General features: G+C 35.9%; 1 protein-coding gene across 9 annotated transcripts in view; it reads left to right on the top strand.

Annotated features, from left to right (window-relative positions):
• LOC150108568 (peptidyl-glycine alpha-amidating monooxygenase B-like) overlaps positions 1 to 21639 on the top strand; it is a 521418-nt gene that overhangs the window by 82341 nt on the left and 417438 nt on the right. For all 9 annotated transcript variants that reach the window (XM_090390860.1, XM_090390858.1, XM_090390856.1 and 6 more), the window contains 2 exons: positions 8787 to 8886; positions 10172 to 10257. In XM_090390860.1, the coding sequence (XP_090246986.1) occupies positions 8787 to 8886; positions 10172 to 10257 (186 nt within the window). The remainder of the gene's footprint in view (positions 1 to 8786; positions 8887 to 10171; positions 10258 to 21639) is intronic.

Below are 21639 nucleotides of genomic sequence, written 5' to 3'. Positions count from 1 at the left end.
GTTAGGTCTCACATTTCACACAGTCTCATGCAGATCACATCCAGCCTGTAAGGAGCACATCAGCATAATTGGTGGTAATGATGACATACCTGATGTGTGTAGATTCTCAAGTCTTGACATCTTTTACATACCCCTGCAAAAAAAAAAACTCCATTTCTGGTAAAATCTGGTGATTGTTGGGAATGAGGAGGGTTATTTCTGTAAGATTTCTTCCATCATGTGCATGCATGTCAGGGTGTGTTGCCCAGATATAATAACAGTGAACTGAGAAGAAGAGCAGAGATAATGAATAGTAAGATGGCTGAGTTGTGTGAGGCAAAGGGGGTATTCAATTTGTAAATCTGTGAAGTGAATTTGAAGAGAAGTTCAAATGGTATAAAGCTGATGGATTACATTTGAATGGGTTTGGTGTTGGGCATTTAGAAAGGCTATTGTTTTCTGAGAAGGCACAGAGTCAAGAAATTAATGTAACAAATGATCAGAGTCTACTTGTGAAACAGGATAGCACAAATCAACGGATTGTACAGCAGGAGGAAGATGGATATGAGGTTGAATATGTGGTTACCGCAGCACAAGGTGATGGAAGGCATAAAGGTGAGGATGAGACAGGTGAGAATGGAAATCACAGTCAGGATCGGGGAAACGGGAGTGGTCAAACTGAAGAGAGAGAGAGAGGTGTAGTATAGCAGCTAGAATAGAGAATGTTGGTGCTGGTAGGATGGTCTCCAACACACACAGCAATTGTTATGTTTATACACAAATGTAAGGAGTATACGAAACAAGAGAGCTGAGTTTATGACATGGATTGAGATTGTATGCCCAAAAGTAATTGGAATAAGTGAAACTTGGTTGTCTGAGGAGGATGTGATGTCAGGCATAGAATTAGAAGGATATTTAATTTTCCAGAAGGATAAAGATGTGAAAAGAAGAGGAGGGGGAGTGCTGTTAATGATCGCAGAGGAATTGTGTCCGCAAAGTGTGGACGTTGATGGGGCATGCATTTGAATCTGTGTGGTGCGAGGTTGAAATAAACAGGTCAGTATATCTGATAGGATGCTGTTATAGGCCAAGAAATGCAGAGAATACTGATTGTGAAATGTTTAGGCAGATTAGTTGAGCATGTAAAAAGAAGGGTGATCCTGATGAGAGACTTTAATTACAGGAATATAGACTGGAAGGAGGAGATAGTGTATGTGAACAAGAAGATCAAGTTTGTGGAATTTCTGAGAGATAAGTATCTTAAGCAGCATATGATTGAAGCAACTAGAGGCTTTAATGTTTGGATTTGGTGATAACCTCACAAAATGTAGTTGTTAATGAGATGGTGACACTGCTGCCAGTTGGTGAGAGTGATCATGAGGTACTTGTTTGGGAAGTGATGAAACAAGAAAAGGTCACTGGACGCATGTGGAAGCATAAAGCAGGTGATAATAGGAAACTCTTTAGTCAGTCAGCATCAGTACAACTGGGTAGATAAGCTGAGTGGAAAAGATGTTGAAAATGCATGGAAGCTCATAAGGCAGTATCTGACAAAAGCAATGTATTACTGTATACTGAGGGTTAAGCAAGTAAATAGAGTGGGAGTGAAATGGATGAAAAGAGAAATCAAGCAAGCTGTGCTGGAAAAGAAAGTGTTATGGAGGAGGTACAAGACAGTTGGTGGTGATCAAATCGATGAACAGTGTAAGGTGCAGGCTAGAAAGGTGACAAGCATGGTAAATAATAAAAAGGTGCAGTATGAGAGGGAGATTGGCTGGTCAGGCCAAGGTTAACTTGAGGGAATTTTTCTGATACATGGCAGGCAAGAGGAAGAATAATTATGGCAGACTAACATTTGTGGATAGTTCTGGCAGCAGACTAACAGCTGCAAAGGATATAGTGGAATTATTGAACGAGCACTTTATCAGCATATATCATACTGTATAAATTATCCGGTACAATATTTAGAAGAGAGGCAAGTATTAGGAGAATTGGAAGTGAAAGAAACAGAGGTGTATCAGATGGTGATTGGGTTAGATGTGAATAAGGCTGTAGGAATGGATGACATATCGCCATGTATGCTTAAGGAACGTGCACCACAGTTGGTTATGCCCTTAACCTGGTTATTTAATGAAAGGCTTGTAGTGGGTAGGGTTCCTAAGGAGTGGAAAGAGGCAAAATAGTACCACTCCACAAGCATGGTTGTAAGACAGGTCTCCAGCTATAGGCCAGTCTGTACAACTGCAGTTGTGGTCAAGGTGTTGGAGAGATCGATAAGGAATAGAATACAGAATTGGGTTGATGGACATGGCATTCTTTATGAAGGTCAGCATGGATTTGTAAAGGGTAGATCCTGTTTCGGTAATTTACTTGCATTTATGATAAGGTGATGAGTGTGTTAGATAGGGGAGAATCATATACAGTGATATTTTTAGACTTTGCAAAAGTGTTTGATAGACTGCAGAGGATGAGAATAAACAGTAGATTGGTCTCTGAACAATACCAGCAGGTTGTGTATGATGGAGCAGTGTTTTTTTTAAAACAGAAGGGAAACCAGTGCCATGCCTCAGGGTTCTGTTCTTGGGCCCCTGCTATTTAACTTGTTTGTAAATGATATATCATGTGGACTGACTGGGGGCTCTTCAGTTATTTGCTTATGATGCAAAGTTGGGAAGTAGCACTACTGATGTGAATCCCTTCAGGAAGATTTAAATAGACTTTTTACTTGGACAAAAGATAGGTTTGTAGTTTTAATATCAATAAGTGCAGGGTGTTGCATTTTGGAGTGCAGAAATATAAGGCTGTGTACTATATCGATAGTGCTGTATTGCAGGAGGTGGATGAGATTAGAGATTTGGGAGTGATAGTTGACAGTACACTGAAGTTTAGAGAGCATATTGCTAGGGTTGCAAAGGTTGCACGTCGTAGTGCTGCTATGATAAGAAATACTCTAACATGCAAGGATAAGGAAGTGGTTGTGCCACTGTATAATGCACTGGTCAGACCACACTTGGACTATTGTGCTCAGATCTGGTCACCTGGTTTTCAGTATGATGAGGCAACATTGGAGAGGGTCCAGAGACATGTGACTAAGACAATATCAGGAGTTTGGAATGCTGTCTATGGAGATGTGGATTGCAGAGTTTGGTGGATAGGAGGAAGAGAGGTGATATGATGGAGATGTTTAAGTTAATGAGAAGATTTTATCAGATTAATCCAGAGGGGATTATAAAAAGAGTAGAAGGTGAGAGGGGAAGAACCAGAGGTCATTCCTGGAAGTTATATAAAACGTATGGTGAAGAAGGGTGTGAGGAGTAGATTTTTTACATGGAGAATTGTCAGTGAATGGAATGCATTACCAGAATGTGTTGTTAATGCAAGGAGTGTTAAGGGGACTTTAAGATTCTATATGATAAATATGTTGTCAGTTGAATGAACCTCCCACAATGAGTCTGTCGACTCCATTTAGGGTGTAATGATGATGATAATAATAATAATAAAATCTTCCTGTGCATGCTCTGACACTGTTTGATAGCAAAGGCTTTTGAAATGCAGTAATTTTTTTTGATTTCAGTAAGTAAACTGCATGTTTTAGTTGATGAACCTACTAATGCAGAGCTTTCTCTTTTGGCATTACTGTTTTTAATTGTTATTGTATGATGGCTTGTGATCGTCTATTCTGGTATGCCATGAAACCTTTTGTAGTAGTAGAGAAAACTTAGGAAGCTTAGTAATGCATTTTTGTTATATATTAAAAATTGTTAAAGGACTTTTGGCCCACAGTATATTATATTGAAAAATCCAGATATATACTAAGATTGTGCAAGAAAAGCTAATAAATCTGTGGCCAAATATAATTTAGAAACTTTTGATGGGTAGTGAAGACAGAGTTGTATTAATAACAATAATTCTGTTACTACTATCTGGTATAGTATTCTAAAAATTGCAATTCCCTATTTATATACATACTTACAGCTTACATGTGTAGAAAAAATATAGAATTTTATTCAGAAACTCTAATATATTTCATCCAGTGTAACATGGATGTCAATACGGAGAAAGACCAGTAACTACATTCAAAACATGAATCATGTTGCATGTGCTTACTAGCTCATGGCTTAATTGCAGCTGATTTCACAGGATTACAATTGTAAACAGTTGTATGAGTTTGTGCGGATTAAAAAAAAAAAAAAAATGAACAGTTAATAGTAATCATTTCCCAAAACTCGGAGATTGGCATATAATCTTAGTGATAATCTTTTCCTAGAACCCTATGAAATGCTACAAAATTGTCCAAACCTTAACCAAATTTGACTGCTAGAATGAAGGTTTTTTTTTTTTTTTTTTAATCCCACACACACACAAAAGGCAGATAAACCTATAGCAAACAGATGTCATTTGAGGGCAGGGTCAGGAATAGAGTAATATGTCCATATTCTTCTTGAACTGTTGAAGATTAGTCCTTTGGAAATACTTCATGTGGGGGGGAGAGAGACTGTTCCACAGAATCGAGGTGGAAGGGATGAAAGATGACTGGTGAGTATGCACTACGACTGTAAAAGGATGTTGAGCAACTGTAGCATGAGTTCCTGTAGAGTAGATATAGGAGGTGTAATGGATGCTAGTTCTGCTGAACAGTGCCATGGAAATATCTATAGAAGAGACACAATGCAGAAACTGATCTTCTATGGGAAAGTGGCTGAAGAGAGTCAGTAAGAGAAGTGTCACTTATCAGTTGAAATACCCCTTTTCTGAACAACAACAGCAGCAATTTTTAGGGAGGTCTTAGGTGCACCACCCCATACACAAGAGCAGTATTTCTATATTGGTTGGATTTAGGATTTATATACAGAGTGAGTAACTGTTCAGCAGAAAAGTACTGTCTTGACTGGAAAAAGATGCCAAGTTTTTTTGAAGTTGCTGATGCTATAGAAGTCATGATTCTGCCAGGAAAGGGTTTGGAGTAAGAGTCAGTCTGATAATAGATATTTGGTCTTGGCTGTTGAACTGAGCATTAGCAAAAGTAAGCATAGAAAATCTAAGTTTTTTTTTTTTATGGGAAAACAAGTAAAACTGCCTGTTGGAAGCATTGAAGTTGACTAGGTTGCTTTCACCCAGTCAAGGATTGGGCAAAATCAGTATACAGATACTGAACACTGATTTTGAAGATCTTGAAGCATGAGCTGTTTGAGCAATGGCTTGTGATATAAGTAGGATGAGTAAAGTGTTATCATGATCAAAACTATGAATATGATTTGCAGTCAATCAGAGCTCGTTGTTTATATAAATCAGGAAATGACAGATCCCTGAAGGACATTGGTATTAACAGGAAAGTCTGAGGAGAGAACACCATCCACCATTACATTTAGGGATCGATCTGAGTGATAACTGCAGATAACCTTCTCCATTATGTTAGACAAAACTGATGTGAGAGCAATATGTTGATAGCTTGATGGGAACTGGTTGTATATGAGCTTGAGCTTTTTTTGGAACTGGTTGTATATGAGTTTGAGCTTTTTTGGGAACGTTGTATATGATCTTTCTTCCATGCTAAAAGGGTGGATAGCAGCTGAGTACAATGAATGGAATTCCATGAGGACTGTGACTGCCTTTTGTAGTATCCAAGTTATTCAAGATTCTTCTGTCTTTCTGGTGGAAGGTCACAGGAGGCATGAGATACAGCATTCTTGGCAAGGAAGGAGGTAATTTGCCTGTCATCTGTGTAGGAGTTGGAAGAGAACAATGAAGCTAAGACATCAGCATTGTCTTTAGGTGATATTACATTGCTACTGTTGGAGGGAGATAGGAGAGGAAATTGTGTGCCCTACAGCTTTGGTGAGGGATCAGAAGGCACAACTGCCAGTGGCACAAGCAGCAAGTTTTCTACATTTATCCTTGTTGAATTTAGACTTTGCCTCTTTTAATGGTAATTTTATAAGTGTTGGGAACAACTATGTAGGCTGTGAATGAAGTGGTGTTTTGGTCTCAAGCCACTTGTGAAAAGCTGTTTTGCTTAGCTTGACAGCCCTGGCACACTTTTTGGAGAACCATGGTTTAGATATGGGTTAGGAAGTTTGAACAGAGTTAGGAATGAAAGTTTCCATTCCAATATGAATTATTTCTGTAACAAGATCACAACAGGTATCTGGATCTGAAGAACAAACACAGTAGTCTGACAATAGAAAAGAGGAGGTAAAAGTCTCACATCCTCCCACTTGGCATTGTTGTACCAGAGGACATGAGATTATCAGTGTCTAAAGGAAGGACGTTCCACTAGAGATGAAACAGATAAGATCATGGTCTGAATTGCCAAGCAGAGCAGTCGCCTGAACAGAATGCCAATGCCTGGACGAGAGCCAGCAAAAAATGACTTCACTGTTTGGAAATTTTGACTGTATTAAAGCGAGCTTTGAAGATAGGGAGTCAAAGAGATCAGAATGATTTTCAGAATTGGGAGAACAGTAGAGGAATCAGATGAACGAAACAAAATATGGCAAAGAAATTTTATGCCACAGGAGGTCAAAAACGTGAGGAAGGTTAGGCATCTTTTTTTTTTTTTTTTTGGCAAGGAATATCAGAAGGCACAAAAGCACAAGTACTTCCCTTATGGTAGAAGGAGGTTATACAAAGTGTAGTTTGGACAGTTAAGATGAGTTGTGGTTGATTTAGTAGAAATTTGAGGTTCAGTCAGAAACAGAACATCAGCTTTGGGTGACTGAAGATGATGATGCATGTCATTTAAGTTACTGTTGATGGCACTGATGTTGGTAAAGTGAATATGAACAATTTTTTTTGTGTGTGTGTGTATGATTTTTGAGTTAATTATTATTTTTTTCCCCCGAATTTTAGGGGGAGATTTATTTTTTTTTAGTTGAACTGCAGAGACACTATGCCTATTTAGACTTTGTTTAATGTTACAAAATTGAAGATAAAAAGAGAAAGGAAATATGCAGTGGGAGCAATGACTCTTGAACATGTTACCTATACAGAGAGTATCCAGTTTCCGAGCCACAACCTGGCAGTGTAGTTGGCTGCACCATCTGATCAGGACACCTCCTAAAAGATGCATTACCATCTGGTTCGTTCCCATACACTAACTGGTAGCTAGTCTGGGGAACTGCTTTACTTCTGTTTCTTTGAAGGTGGAAGAAGAGCTGGATCCCTGCAGTATGTTTCACATGCTCTTGAAACATGCTTTCTCTTTCCCACCCACCTCAACCTTCGACATGCAGAATCACTCATACTGCATGTCGAAGGTTGAGGTGGGTGGGAAAGAGAAACTGGAACTCTTGCTCTGGGAACAAAACATGGCGGTAACCACTTCAGGTCCCCAATAAGCAAGATGGTGGTGTTTTACCAAGTGAAGGAAGTCATTGTTATAAATGTTATAATGAAAGTTATTGTCTGGCAATGACTTTCATTATTGTTATTTTTTATGGGTGTTTTTTATTTGTTTTTTGTGAAAGAATTTTTATAATCTGCATAATGGATTACAACTCAACAAAAACAAGATTTTACTGCAGATTATAAAAATTCTTTCACAAAAAACAAATTTTTTGTGAAAGAATTTTTGTGAGAAAGAGGTAATAAGGAGTATGGTCATGCAATGTCAGGCGAGACTTTCAAACAGTAGCACACTCGAGATTTAATCTTGTGGGGAGGGGGAAGTTGAGTAGACTATTTGAGAATACACACTATGCATCGCATACAACCTATGACTCAGCATCTGCAATGATCGCTAATTTTTAAGTAGTATAGAAAGAGAAAACATGACACAACATAAATTTAAAAAATTAATTTTAATTAGGAAAAGATTTTTGGAAAATTTTCTAGTGTTTTCTTCCCTTTTTCTTTGGGGAGACCAGGGCACTTCCCCCCCCCCCCCCTGGGTGCACCACTGCTTTCAAACATACTGCCCACACAGTGGAAATCCGGTCGCCTGTCCACATGTGGCCTTGACAGTTTCCCCCTTGCAAACCACCATACTTGGCCTCCAGTCACGAACTGGCATAGTAACCGACAGCAAAATTTAGCTCATCAGAAGCCAATGGATTCATTATTATTTTGTTCAGTCCTGTGCTTTCTCCCTTAGTAGGGATACAGCACTGAAACAGTAGGACATCTGATTGAGTATGACATGCCAATCACACTGGACATAAGAAAGCGGAGGGATGGAAACTTCAGTAAGCAATGGGATTTCACTGGGCAAAGAAAGATATCTACCACCTTTGGCATTTCCTCGACTAGGGAAAATATGCTCTTGTGGTGTCAATATCACTGGATATGCTAGAGCTCTGTTTGTGGAGAACTAACTGTTGTATAAATGTTACTTTATGCATAGTATTATTAGTAAGTTTGTGGCCAATAATTTTATTTTTCACCATAATGAGCAAGAATATAATTTTTTATTATAATATACTTTTTAACAAGATAAAAAAAACTACTTCTCATATACTCTTTTCTTATAATTCCTTGTAATATTGTTTTTCATCAGCAACAAGAAAATGTTTAGAAGAAAATGCTTCATATTACAACAAAATGTTTAGAAAGCATTTTTCATATCATAAAACTTTTTTTGTGAAGTTAGAAAATTAGTAGAATAAAATTACTAAAGTCTCAGAGGTAGAAAAAATAGTTCGAATTTGCATTTCAGAATTTAAGAAGTGTAGTGAAAGAAAGTACTAATTCTACAAGAACTGACTTGAAAAATTTTTCTAGGTAAAAAAACTGTGGAATATCTGATTTTGCTAATGTCCTGTATTATTTAATTAATTTCTCTCCTAACACTGTTGTCTTAATTTAATTAGTTCGCTACTGGCCTCATGCTGACATGAACAGGATTCACCATATGGTGCTGTCTGGTTGTGCTGATCTTCATAAACCAAGTCATCTCTATCCTGGATATTGGTGAGGTTTCCTTTAAAAATACTATTTATCTTCTAATAGGAAAAAAAAAAAAATTCTAGTGAAAGAACATTTCGCTCTTTAATGATAGAGTAATCTCATTTTATATTGCTATTTGAGTTTCATTACATCATTGTTGGAAGTTTTACCACTTGGTTATGCTATAAATTAAAGATACTAAGAAATTATATACTTAGTTTAATCCTTTATCCAAGTGCAAGCAAACAAGTTTGCACCTGAACTATTTTCAGGACCGGGGCAACTCATATACATAGAAGCTTATGACTTCACATCACTTGGCTTAATATCCCATAATGCAAAGCACATATCCTTATGGGTATGTGTAATGCTATGTATTATGGGAAGGGTCACTACCCAGACCGGTTTCTACCTTTGAGGTCCCTTCAGTGGGAGCAAGAACCAGAGGTGATACCAAGGTTGAAGTAATGCAGAAGTCATATTTTCAAATACAAGTTGCCAAAAGGTGTTGCACCTTATTATTAAATTACTCTGGATTAGAGACAGTTGTTGGAAATAAAAGTCAAAACCAGTCTGGGTAGTGACACTTCCCATAATGCATAGCATTATACATACCCATAATGATATGTGCTTTGCACTATGGGATACTAAGGTAAGTGATGTGAAGTCATAAGCTTCTATATACGAGTTGCCCCAGTCCTGAAAATAGTTCAGGCACGGCACAAACTTGTTTGCTTACACTTGGATAAAGGATTAAACCAAGTATATAATTTCTTGCTATCTTTAATTTATATTATTACATCATTGATTTGTCAAAATGTGATACTACATCAGATTAATTAATTCACAGTTAACATAATGTTTATTTAGTCAACAAAAGTATTTTTCTATCCTATCTAACTTAAAAATCAGTATACTGATTACATCTCCTCTTTCATTCTTCCTTTATCCCATAGAAACACTATCTGTCTCCATGTCTTCATTTGTCTCCTCTCATTAGATTCCTGTAATATTTTATATATTGCTTGTTCATTTATTAACGAATAATTTTTATTAAGCACAATAGCAATGTTACATCCATTTTTTTTTTTTTTTTTTTTTTTTTTTTTTTTTTTTTTTTTTTTTTTTTGGTACATTATCTTTGTTTTTTATGAGTTTTCACATAACTACAGTCATCTGCATGATCATAATAATGCCAGTCATATTAATATTCAAGAAAGAAAATAGCTATTTTAAACTATGACATACAAGACATAAATGAAATTATGATTTTATGAGTGTAGAACTGTACTTTTTCTTTATTTTTTAGGAACTGTAAAGATGGTATTTTATGTGTAGAAATGACCATTATGTATGCCTGGGCAAAAAATGCACCTCCAATGAATTTACCATCAGGTGAGATTTTCTCCCCCCCCCCCCTCCCCAACACACACACTGCAGAGGAATAAAGGATTCCGATTTTCAGTCTCTTATATGAATACAACTTTTCAGATATTTTATGAAAACATTTATGAAACTGACTTTGTTTTATATAACAATTTACATGTATGTGCTTTTGATGCATCTTGTTTAAATCATTACTGTTAATCATGTATTTGCAGTACTCGTTCATTGAAATGGCAGAAGAAAGAAACACTTTGGTTTGAAAGGGATTTATTTAAAGCTGCAGTACGCTAATTGTTATTGCAGACATAGATTGATCACAAAGCTAATACTTTTTACAGTATATTTTATTTTTACTGTGGGATCTGCATGTTTTGCCATTAATTTATACTGGTTTTGTGAGCATCAAAACTACTTATTTGATAGGTTGATTAATGGCAAAACATGGTAAACAAAATATTTACCTAGACTTAGTATATAACACACAAGATAGAAGAAGAAAAAAAAAAAAGAGAGATGCATTAAGAGGTTGCAAATAAAACTTGCATGAAAGAGTTTCTAAAGAATGTCGTTTTGAGTGTGCAGTGATGAATGCCACAAGCTTATGTGTATGATCAACTTTTGAACATATAGATTCTTTCATAGCTCAGTGGGTCATGGTTGCTCATATCTGTAGAAAGAAAAAAAAAGAAAGTCATTTTTATTGTAATGAGAGAGAGAGAGAGAGGCCTGGTTCTTTGTTATGGTTTGCTCTTGTGATATTGGGAAGTTAGATCTGATTTATATGCTCTGTATTCCATGATTCATCTGTATTTCTTAATTTGCCACTGAGACTCCAAGGAAGATTTGAAGTCTCAGTGGCAAACTGAAGAAAACATTGATTCAGTTAGAAGGCATATGGTGAGATTGGATAGCAAAATCAGAACTCCATGGTGGATGTAAGAAATTAGAGGCATTCCTGGAAGAGAAGATAAAAACATATTTGAAAGTTCCTAGCAAGCAAGTCAGCAAATACTTGAGAGAATATAGAGGAAACTGTAAGAGAGCTAGCCAAGCTATGTATGAAAGTAGCTAAACAGATGTTATGGGGAATACTTTGGTAAAATTATATAGAAAATAAATATCAAGACGATGTCAAAATATTCTGGAGGCTATTGAAAAACTTTAGAAATAGAGGATGGAGTATAAGGAATGAAAGATGATAAAGAAAATATGGAAATTGAAACTAAAAATATCCTGGTTATCTAGACGAATTATTTTTGAAATGAAGTTAAACAAGCTTTGAGAAAACAGTGGTAGAAAACATTAAAGTGGAATGTAATTAGGAATACATATCAATACTTGTTGCAGAAAAAGTTGTCAAAAGCCTGAAATTTGACAACCACAAGATATCTGGAAGGAAAGCTTGTTAGGAAGAGGCGAGGTGTGTTGGCAAATTGGAAGGGATTGTCTGGTATTCTGGTAAGAAGATTGATGATCTGAGATGGCTGATGGTGAACACTTTAGCATCCCTGCCTGCTTTATCAGTGAAACTTGAGAACGGGGAGCCAACATGAGTTGTGGACATTGAAGTCCCAATGGGAATATCCATTGGGACCTTGCTGTTGGGATATTTAGACTGCAGAAAGTTGAGCTTTAGAGAGAGAGAGAGAGGGAGACAAAGTTTAAGAGACCAGAGTGGTTTACAGAGTTTGGAGAGTGATAGAGGCACATATGAAAAGGCCAGGTTGATTTAGTAGAGAAATTTTGAGCCAAAGCAGATCAAACAGTGGAGATTCAAGGATTTGCAGTCTGGCATGGTATGTCGATTCTGACGAATGCACAAGTGCCACCCTTGTGGCAGAAAGAGTTGTGCAAGGTATACTTTGGTCATTTGAGGTGTACAGTAATTGTTGCGGCTGCCAGTTGGGATTTACAAGGAATAGTAGTTCTGGTTTAGATGACTGTAGGTGGTGGTGCACATTGTTTATATTGCTGTTTAGGCTACAGATGTTAGTGAAGTGGATGTGGAAAAACTTTTTTTTTTTGCTAAGAATTAGTGTTGATGGGTGGTTTGATTGGATTTCTGTTATCTTTTATGATTTTTTTTTTTTTGATTGAATTTTATAGTTTTTTTTTTTTTTTTTTGAACTATTTTGTGTGGGAGAATTTTTGAGATGTGCAGTAGAAATGCATTGCTTTCAGTTGTGGTTCATTGTGTTTGATGAGGAAGAGATAAAATGGAAGTGGGGCATGCAGTGAGAGGTGACAGACTCACAAACATGCTGTCCACACAGAGGCACAGTCTCCTGTCCGTACATGGCCTTGACAGTTCCCCTTGCATCCACATTATTTGGTCTCCCTCCAGTCACGGACTAGCAAAATTCGTGGTTAGCTGATTCGGAAGCCTTCTCTGATGTTTAGCAAGGTGGTGGTATTTCACTGGGTGATGAAAGACATCTGCCACCTAGAGGTCTAGTTGGCATTGCTGTAACTCAGGAAGATATATGTGTACACTGGTAATGCTCACCATGTTTTCCAGAGCCCCATTTGTGGAAACTAGCTATACTGCTGGAAGGTGAGGATGACTTGACTGTGAGAGGCTATATATTGTGTGTCAACAGCCCTTTATTAGCACATGCAGTACCTGTAGAAGACATCTCTGTACCTTGATAGAAATAAAAGTAAAACCAATAACTAGAAATTCCAGAAAACCACATGACCTGCTGAACAGTCACATGTGACTGATGCCACGTTCTTTTGACTTCAGCCATGTGAAACCACACTAAGTAGACAACATTATGCACGTAAAAAAACACTGTGTACATAAAAAACAGAAAATTTCAAGGGAAACATCTAAAAAAGACAACATAAAAAATGCAAAACATGACAGTGCAAAACATAAAATGTAATTAAAAAGTAAACAGCTTTAAGAGAAAACATTCAAATAAAATAAAAACAATATAAGTTATATAATACAAAGCAAAACAGGCAAAATATACCTTCACCTACATAATATCTTTATGTAGGTAAAGGTATATCAAAAATATCAAATATCTTTGCACCACCCTTGTGTAATGGAATTATTCATTTTTTCCATTCCTGTGGGATCTCTCCTGAGCATAGGCCCAGACTATACAAAAAATGTCGGGCCTAGCCAGTTTGGCTGAATATTTCCTGTAAATTTCATGAAATTTTACTCATAACAATTACAACACAATTACTAGTAAAACACAAGTATGACACAATCACTACAAATATCTCAACAAAATGAAAAGCAAAGATAGAAATAATTTTTGTTCTTGATTAATAGTTCAGCCACAAATGGACCTTCTCTTTAGAGAAGGAACTTACTGTGTAGTGTAACATGTTAGATTATCAAGGGGGTGTTCCATTAAGTTAACCGTGTAACTGTTGCTCAGTCAGTTCTCCTTCTTTTGGAAGGAGAACTGACCGAGCAACATAGTTGGCTCACTCACTGCTCTGTGAGGGAAAAATCTGTCTCTCATTTCTTCCTTAATCACATATGAACTCAGCTTCTAAGGATGCATCCTTGTCCTTTCTTCATCTTCCATATAATGAAAATTCTGTCAACCCCATTCCGTTTGTGAGTTCTTACCGACTTCTCTAAAATCTTCAGAACCACTCCAGAGATATGGGTCAATAGTTAGACTATTAGTCTTTGCACCACCCTTGTGTAATGGAATTATTCATTTTTTCCATTCCTGTGGGATCTCTCCTGAGCATAGACCCAGACTATACAAAAAATGTCGGTCCTAGCCAGTTTGGCTGAATATTTCCTTTAACTACATACTAATATGCTATCTGTTCCTATTGCCAAATGCTCATCCAAGTTATGTAGCAGCTCTGGAACTTGCTTCTCATACATCTCTATCTCTTCACTGTAATGGTAGCACTGTGTGCTATGTCACATGCACGAGCTTTATAGATCTTAGTGAGGTGAGTATGCATTATTTGAATCATCACATCTGTTTCTGACACAAGGGTGCCATCTGCATGCAGGAAATTAATCTTCATTCATTCTTTCTTGTACTTGCATTTTAGTGATAAAACTCTTCTGGTTTGCCTTTAGCCTGCACACTCCATTTTTTTTTTTTACCCCAACTTAGCTTTTTGTATTTCTATACACTTTTAACTTTTCTGGCCTGCACTTTATATATTTCGTAATTCTTCTTGCCCTTTTCTCATGATATATTCCTTCCATGTCATCCTCCTTCTTATCGATCTCTTGGACATCCATTTCGCTTCTACCTATTTGTTCTTTGAGCTTTAGGGATTTATTCAAATATGTTATTTGAGCATCTTTACAAAGCTTCCCATGCACTGCTGATATCCTTTTTATTCAATAACTGATACTATGGGACTGAACATAGTATTCTCTTGAGTTTTTCATACTTATCAGTTTTGTAGTTTAGCATGTAACCTGTCCTAATTGGAACATACTGTACTTCCTAGGTCAGTATGATTACTTTCTCCAGCTGGTCTTAACCGAGACCCTCTTCTGATGCAATGTGATCATATCTATCACTCTTTGACCTTTAGTTTCTTCTTTCACATGCTGCTTGAGAAAGTTGTCTTGCTATAGTTAGTAAACTCTCCTTCATTCTTATGAGTTTTTTCCTACTGCTCAGTGTTTGTATAATTTAAGTTGCATGTTTAGTGTACATATCAGAGTAATTGAGCGATGTTTTTCATCATCCTGAACTCCAAGTGTGTAGCAATTTCTACCATATATTTCATCCTGTTAAGCCTCCACGCTAGATAGTCTCAAAATCACTACTACATGGAACATTGTTACCATTTTTGCTTTCATTAATTTTTACCATCACAGGAACTCAAATCATGTAATAATCTTTACACTCAATTTTAGTTACTATATGTGACACAGAGAGAGAGAGCCAGGTTTCATCACGACAGCAATCTTAAGTTACAATGTATTTACCAAGGAACAAACTAAACTCTTTTGTTCCTGATATTCCTGGCATTTGTGTAGAGACATAAGTTACCTTCTGGCTGTTTTGTATGCTTCAATCTGCTTAGCCAGTTCGGCAACTTCCCCCTCACTCAAAAAGTGTAACCTCAAAGCATATTGGTCTATTCCCCCCCCCCCCCCCCACACACACATACACACTTGATTCATAACCATACTCATTGCCATTTATATCATAGTCACATTTTCATATATTAGCTGAACTTACATTTTCCTCAGTCTTCGTAATGATTGTTACCTTGACGCTCTGCATCTGCAATAGGTCTTATCCCAGTAAATAATTTCTCTGGGCTTCTGATTCCAGATTCATTGATGTGCAGGCTGTCCTTTTTTTATGCAAGTGTTTTCTATTATCAGAGTCACTCCACACAAACCCAAAACTCATACCTATTTCTTCCACACAGCTTGTTCCATTGAATCATTTGCTATCATAGCCCTTTTTGACTTAGTACTAATCATATCTTGGCAATAGAATAATAATTTTCATTCTCAAAGAAGAGCGAGAGATATAGTGAAAATTGTTGCTTCTTTTAGCAATCCTTTCATATTCTCTCTCTCGTGCTGCATTTATTTTTACTTATACTAGCATCTCTTTTACCTTCTCTTCTATTTCGGAACAGTGACACAGAGGAATATGTGGTGAAGTTGCTTATAAGATCAGAAAAATCAGAAGACCTTTGTAAACAGATGAGAAACATTCACGAAAAGAATTCATATAGCATGTTTTGATTAACAAATTGGCATGTGCTCTTGGGTGGTATAGAAAAAAATATATAAAAGCTGCATATAAAGGTAGTAATAATGTCACAGGAAGATTTTTAGAATGTGAAATATAACTATCATGAAGTTGGCAGAATGTTTTGGAAACATCTAAGAAAGTTTAAAAATGGAGAAAGGAATTTCACAGAAGCACTCAGATCATAAATGAGATATAAATCTAAGTTAAGGATACTGTTGAATTCTGGGGCACATTTGGAAAAAAAAAAAAAAAAAAAAGATTAAATGTGGAAAGATGGAGAACTATGCTATATTGTGGAATGAACCAACATATCAGAGCTTTTAGTGGTGTGGCCATTTTAATCTATAATAAATGGAAAAGTAGAATATGAAAGTACAATTTTGTAAATGATCGAATTATAACAGTTAAATTAAAAACAAATAGAAGGTACTTAAATATCATAGGAGTATATGACCCTGAAGAAGGTAGGAAAGGGGATTCCGAACAATTTTATGAGGAACTACAAAAAAACAGTTAAATAAATGTAATAAAAATGACTATATATTAATAGCAGGCGATCTTAATGCTAGAGTTGGAAATAATCCAATCCCAAATGTCTTAGGAAAATATGGCAAAATTTGCATTAATAACAATGGTCAAAAACTATTAGATGTCTGTACTTTCAATAATTTTAAAATAACCAATACTTTTTTTTCAAAAAAGAATATAAATAAATATACTTGGAATGACAGAGGATCAATGTCTATAATTGATTGTATCTTTACTAATCAGAAACTAGCTTCACGTGTGAGAGATGTACATGTTTACAGAGGAAGTGAAATTTTGTCAAATCATTATTTAGTAGTCTCTACAATAGAAATACTAGCAAAATGGAGAAAGGAAGTAAATAAGAAAAAACAAGAAATAGAAGAAGTATACAAAGTATATCTATTACAAGAAGAAAGCATTAGAATGCTATATCAATCATGATTAACAGATTATTTAAAAGAAGCCCAAATCAGTGAAGATAAGAACAGAAAATTTGAAATAAAAATAATGAATAAAACAGTCTCTTAAGTACTTGGAAAGAAAAACATTAAAAACCTGGAATTCAGATATAGAAAATGGAATAAAAGATAAACAAACAAATAACAAATCACTCCTTCAAAAACATACAAGAGAAAAAAGAAAGCAATATAGCTAAATTGGAATTTTTTTTCCACTTGGTTAGACTATAATAAATTTAGTTTAATCCTTTATCCAAGTGTAAGCAAACAAAGTTTGCGCCTGAAGTATCTTCAGGACTGAGGCAACTCGTGGTAAAAGTGGACCAAGCTATCGTCACTACTTGTCTTAGTATCTCCCATAATGCAAAGCACATCTCCTTGCCGACATGTATAATGCTATGCATTAAGGAAAGGGCCACTACCCAGACTGGTTTCGACCCTTATTGAGGTCTCATCAGTGGGAGCCAGAGCTTGGTCCACCTTTACCACGAGTTGTCTCAGTCCTGAAGATACTTTAGGCACAAACTTCGTTTGCTTACACTTGGATAAAGGATTAAACTAAATTTATTAAAATATAGCTAAAATCATAGTACAGAAAGCTCACCAAAATTCTTGGCAGATATTTTATTAATAAAATAGAAGAAGACATACATGGAAGACAAGACATAGCCTAAAATAATCAGGAAATTAAACAACGAAGAAAGAGATACAGCACAAATCAACATAATACAAGGTATATATTGTATTATGTTGATATATTGGGTATATATTCTTAAAAACATTATAAGAATATATACTACCCAAATTTAATAACGGAAAATAATAATTCTAGTAGTAAGACTTATACGTTGGTTAGACATAACTGGTAATTAATTTACGGAATTAACAACGCATATGAAGTATATTAATTAAAGATACTTTAATGAATCACTTCTATATTTCGGCAATGTCACATTGCCATCTTCGGGAACATAAAGATATGGTATGTGCACTAAGGAACTAACAAAGCAAATGAGGAAGGAAGTAATAAACTAATTCTGTTCCTAAAGTCCTAATGGTGCCCTCTTGCGGGCTAATTTGGTAGTCTTGGCAGTTGTATACCAGGTCCCTTGCAGCTGCAAATTGTCCTACTTTGGCCAAACAGGCAGAACAACAAATATCAGGATTTCAGAACACCAAGACTACATCCGGTTTCACCAGTACAGCCGCTCTGGGTTGGCAGACCATGCCTTAGATACCCACCATAAAATTCGTTGGAAGAAAACGAAAATAATCCATCGCAGCAAGTTTAAATATGAAAGATTATTCAAAGAATCTTCAGCAGCTCTAAAAAACGTTCCTAACCTCAACAAATTTGGGTGCATGAAACTGCCCCAAATTTGGGAGACTTTCATTATGAGAACTTCAGCCCAACTGCCAAGACTACCAAATTAGCCCGCAAGAGGGCACCATTAGGACTTTAGGAACAGAATTAGTTTATTACTTTCTTCCTCATTTGCTTTGTTAGTTCCTTAGTGCACATACCATATCTTTATGTTCCCGAAGATGGCAATGTGACATTGCCGAAATATAGAAGTGATTCATTAAAGTATCTTTAATTAATATACTTCATATGCGTTGTTAATTCCGTAAATTAATTACCAGTTATAGGAAAATAATAATGAAGAAATCAGCACTGATTTAGAATCAATAAAATTGGAAGAACTAAAAGAAGCAATAAAAATAGCAAAAAAAAAAATGGAAAATCGACTGGATTAGATGACATAAATATAGAGCTTTAAATATGGCAGAGAAGATTTACATTACAGATTCTTAAAATTAATAAATAACTGTTGGAGGAAATGCAAAGTTCCATGAGACTGGTTAAAAGCTAAGGTTATATCTATATTTAAGAAAAAAGACAGAAGTGATTGTGGAAATTACAGAGGAATAAGTTTATTAAATGCAGGTTTCAAAATTTACAGTAAAATCCTGAATAAAAGACTTAGAAATATTGCAGACAGTTTACTCTCGGAAGAACAAAATAGTTTCAGACATGGAAGATCATGTATAGACAATATTTATGTGCTAAAACAAATTATTGATAAAAGACGAGAATTTAATTTAGAGACTCATGTGGCCTTTATAGATTACGAGAAAGCTTTTGATAAAATACGCAAACTATGAAATATAATGAAAAAAGAAGGATATCCATTATATTTGGTACAAGCTATACAAAGTTTATATAAAGATACAAAAGTACAGTTAGGTAATAAATTAACAGAAGAGATTGAAATAAATTGGAGTGTCAGACAGGGACGTAACTCCAACTCTATTCAATATATATATATATATATATTGATGAGATTATTAAAATTTTATGGAAAACAACAATAAAACAAGGTATCCAGTTACTCAGGACTGTTATCAATACAATGCTGTATGCAGATGATCAGATTATATTACAAGACAAATGAAGATGACCTTCAAAAATCAGTTTATGAATTAAACAAAAGAAGCCAACAATACAATTTAAAAAATTCGAACAAAAGAGAACAAAAGTCATGGCATCTGCAGGTTGGGATCGTGGCAGATCAAAAATAGTTATAGAAAATAAAATAATAGAGCAGATGACACAATTGAATTATTAGGCTGCATAATAACATATCTAAAAGATAAAAATATAGATGAAAAAAATAAAGAAATTTCAGAAAATCTGTAAAACAATTAAAAGGACACTGAATTAAAAAAAAAGAAAAAATACAAAACTCAACTAAAATTTTATAAAGTAATGGCCACCCTCACTCTGTTTTATGGTTCAGAAACATGGATGGTTAAAAAGAAAGATGAAAGTAAAATACAAGCTGCTGAGATGAGATTTTTAAGAACAATTAAAGGATGTACAAAATTGGTCCATATAAGAAATTGAAGACATCAGAAAAGAACTAGATATTTATAACATAAATGAAAAGATCAAGGAATATAGAGAGAAATGGAAAGAACATTTATCTAGGATGGAAGATATTGGCTACCAAAAGAGGTGGGTAGATATAGACTGAAAAGGAAAAGAGAGAGAGGAAGACCTGTGACAAGATGTAAAGACCATTGAAGCTGGAACAGGCAAATGCCTAATTCTTGAAGAGAAGAAGAAGGAAAATGCAGTCAGGAGCATTTTTTCGATTCTTAAAGTATAGAAAGCTGTCTGAAACCAAAATCACAGAAAGATTTGCATTAGGTTGACATGTGATCTGAAATGTTTACATACAAAGATGCTCCATAATAAATTTAGTTTAATCCTTTATCCAAGTGTGAGAAAACAAAGTTTGCGCCTGAAAGTATCTTCAGGACTGGGGTTAGGTGGTACAACACCAGGCAACTCGTTGCAAAGGTGGAACAAGTTAACATCACTCCTATCTCAGTATCTCCCATAATGCAAAACACATCTCCTTGCAGACATGTATAATGTTATGCATTAAGGGAAGGGCCACTACCCAGGCTAGTTTCGACCTTTATTGAGGTCTCTTCAGTAGGAGCCGGGCCCAAGTGGAGATACCAGGCAGAAGCATTAGCAAGGTCATCTCTGCCTATAGGAGTTGCCAAATGGTGTGCCACCTATTTATTAAATTACTCTGGATTTAGAGAAAGATGTTGAAAGTTTATTTTTCACTTGGTTAGACTATAATAAATTTAGTTTAATCCTTTATCCAAGTGTGAGAAAACCAAGTTTGCGCCTGAAAGTATCTTCAGGACTGGGGTAAGGTGGTACAACACCAGGCAACTCGTTGCAAAGGTGGAGCAAGTTAACATCACTCCTATCTCAGTATCTCCCATAATGCAAAACACATTATGGGAGATACCGAGATGCTGATTGGTCGATAATTTGCTACATCAGTCTTGTAACCTCCTTTATGCAATGGAACTATTTTCCCTTCTTTCCACCCGCTTGGGACTAACCCATAGCTGAGACTTCGATTAAACACTGTGGTCAAGGGAACTGACTTGGGTTGGTATACCATCCAATCCCACAGCTGTATTCATATTAAGGTTTTGTAATATGCTATGCACTTCCATTTTGTTTACCTCGGTGCCCATATAAGCCTTGGCCTCTCTCATTACTGCAGTATCTCCACCTGGATGATTTACTCTTGCAAAGAGTTTGCTTAGTAATTCTACTATTTCAACTGATTCAGTTACTTCCCTGCCATTGGCATTCATTAAAATCATTCTGCCATAAACGTTCTTTCTTTTACTTGCATCATATCAAAAGAACTGTTTAGGATTATCTTTAGCCTGCATTGCTAATTTACTTTCATACTCTGCTTTTGCCTTTCTTACCATGAGGTAAGAAAGGCAAAAGCAGAGTCCATGGTCACTCTTCTGACCTGTGCTTAGTACTGCTCATGTGTGCCTGCTGGTATTCCTTTCTCCTGGAATTCCTTCCACCATTTTTTTTTTTTTTTTTTTTTTTTTTTTTACCAGCTTAATTATGATATTCATCCATTTAACTCTGATTTACTCTCCTGACTATTGGTATGCAGTCTGCCGTTACTTCCCTCAAACCCACCTTTACCATCTCCCGTGCACTATCAACATCCAGCCCTTGCAGTTTGACATGCCATGGTACTGATCCAAGCAATCTCCTAAGCTTGTTCATACTTACCAGCCCTGTAATTCCATATATACCCCATCTTAAATGGAAA

The sequence above is a fragment of the Typopeltis vanoorti genome, chromosome 3 (genome assembly GCF_054136105.1).
Source record: "Typopeltis vanoorti isolate ZY-2024b chromosome 3, IOZ_Tvanoo_1.0, whole genome shotgun sequence".
In the NCBI taxonomy this organism is placed as follows: Eukaryota; Metazoa; Arthropoda; class Arachnida; order Uropygi; family Thelyphonidae; genus Typopeltis; species Typopeltis vanoorti.
The sequence above is the reverse complement of the archived record's forward strand: the minus strand, read 5'-3'. Positions and strand labels throughout refer to the sequence as shown.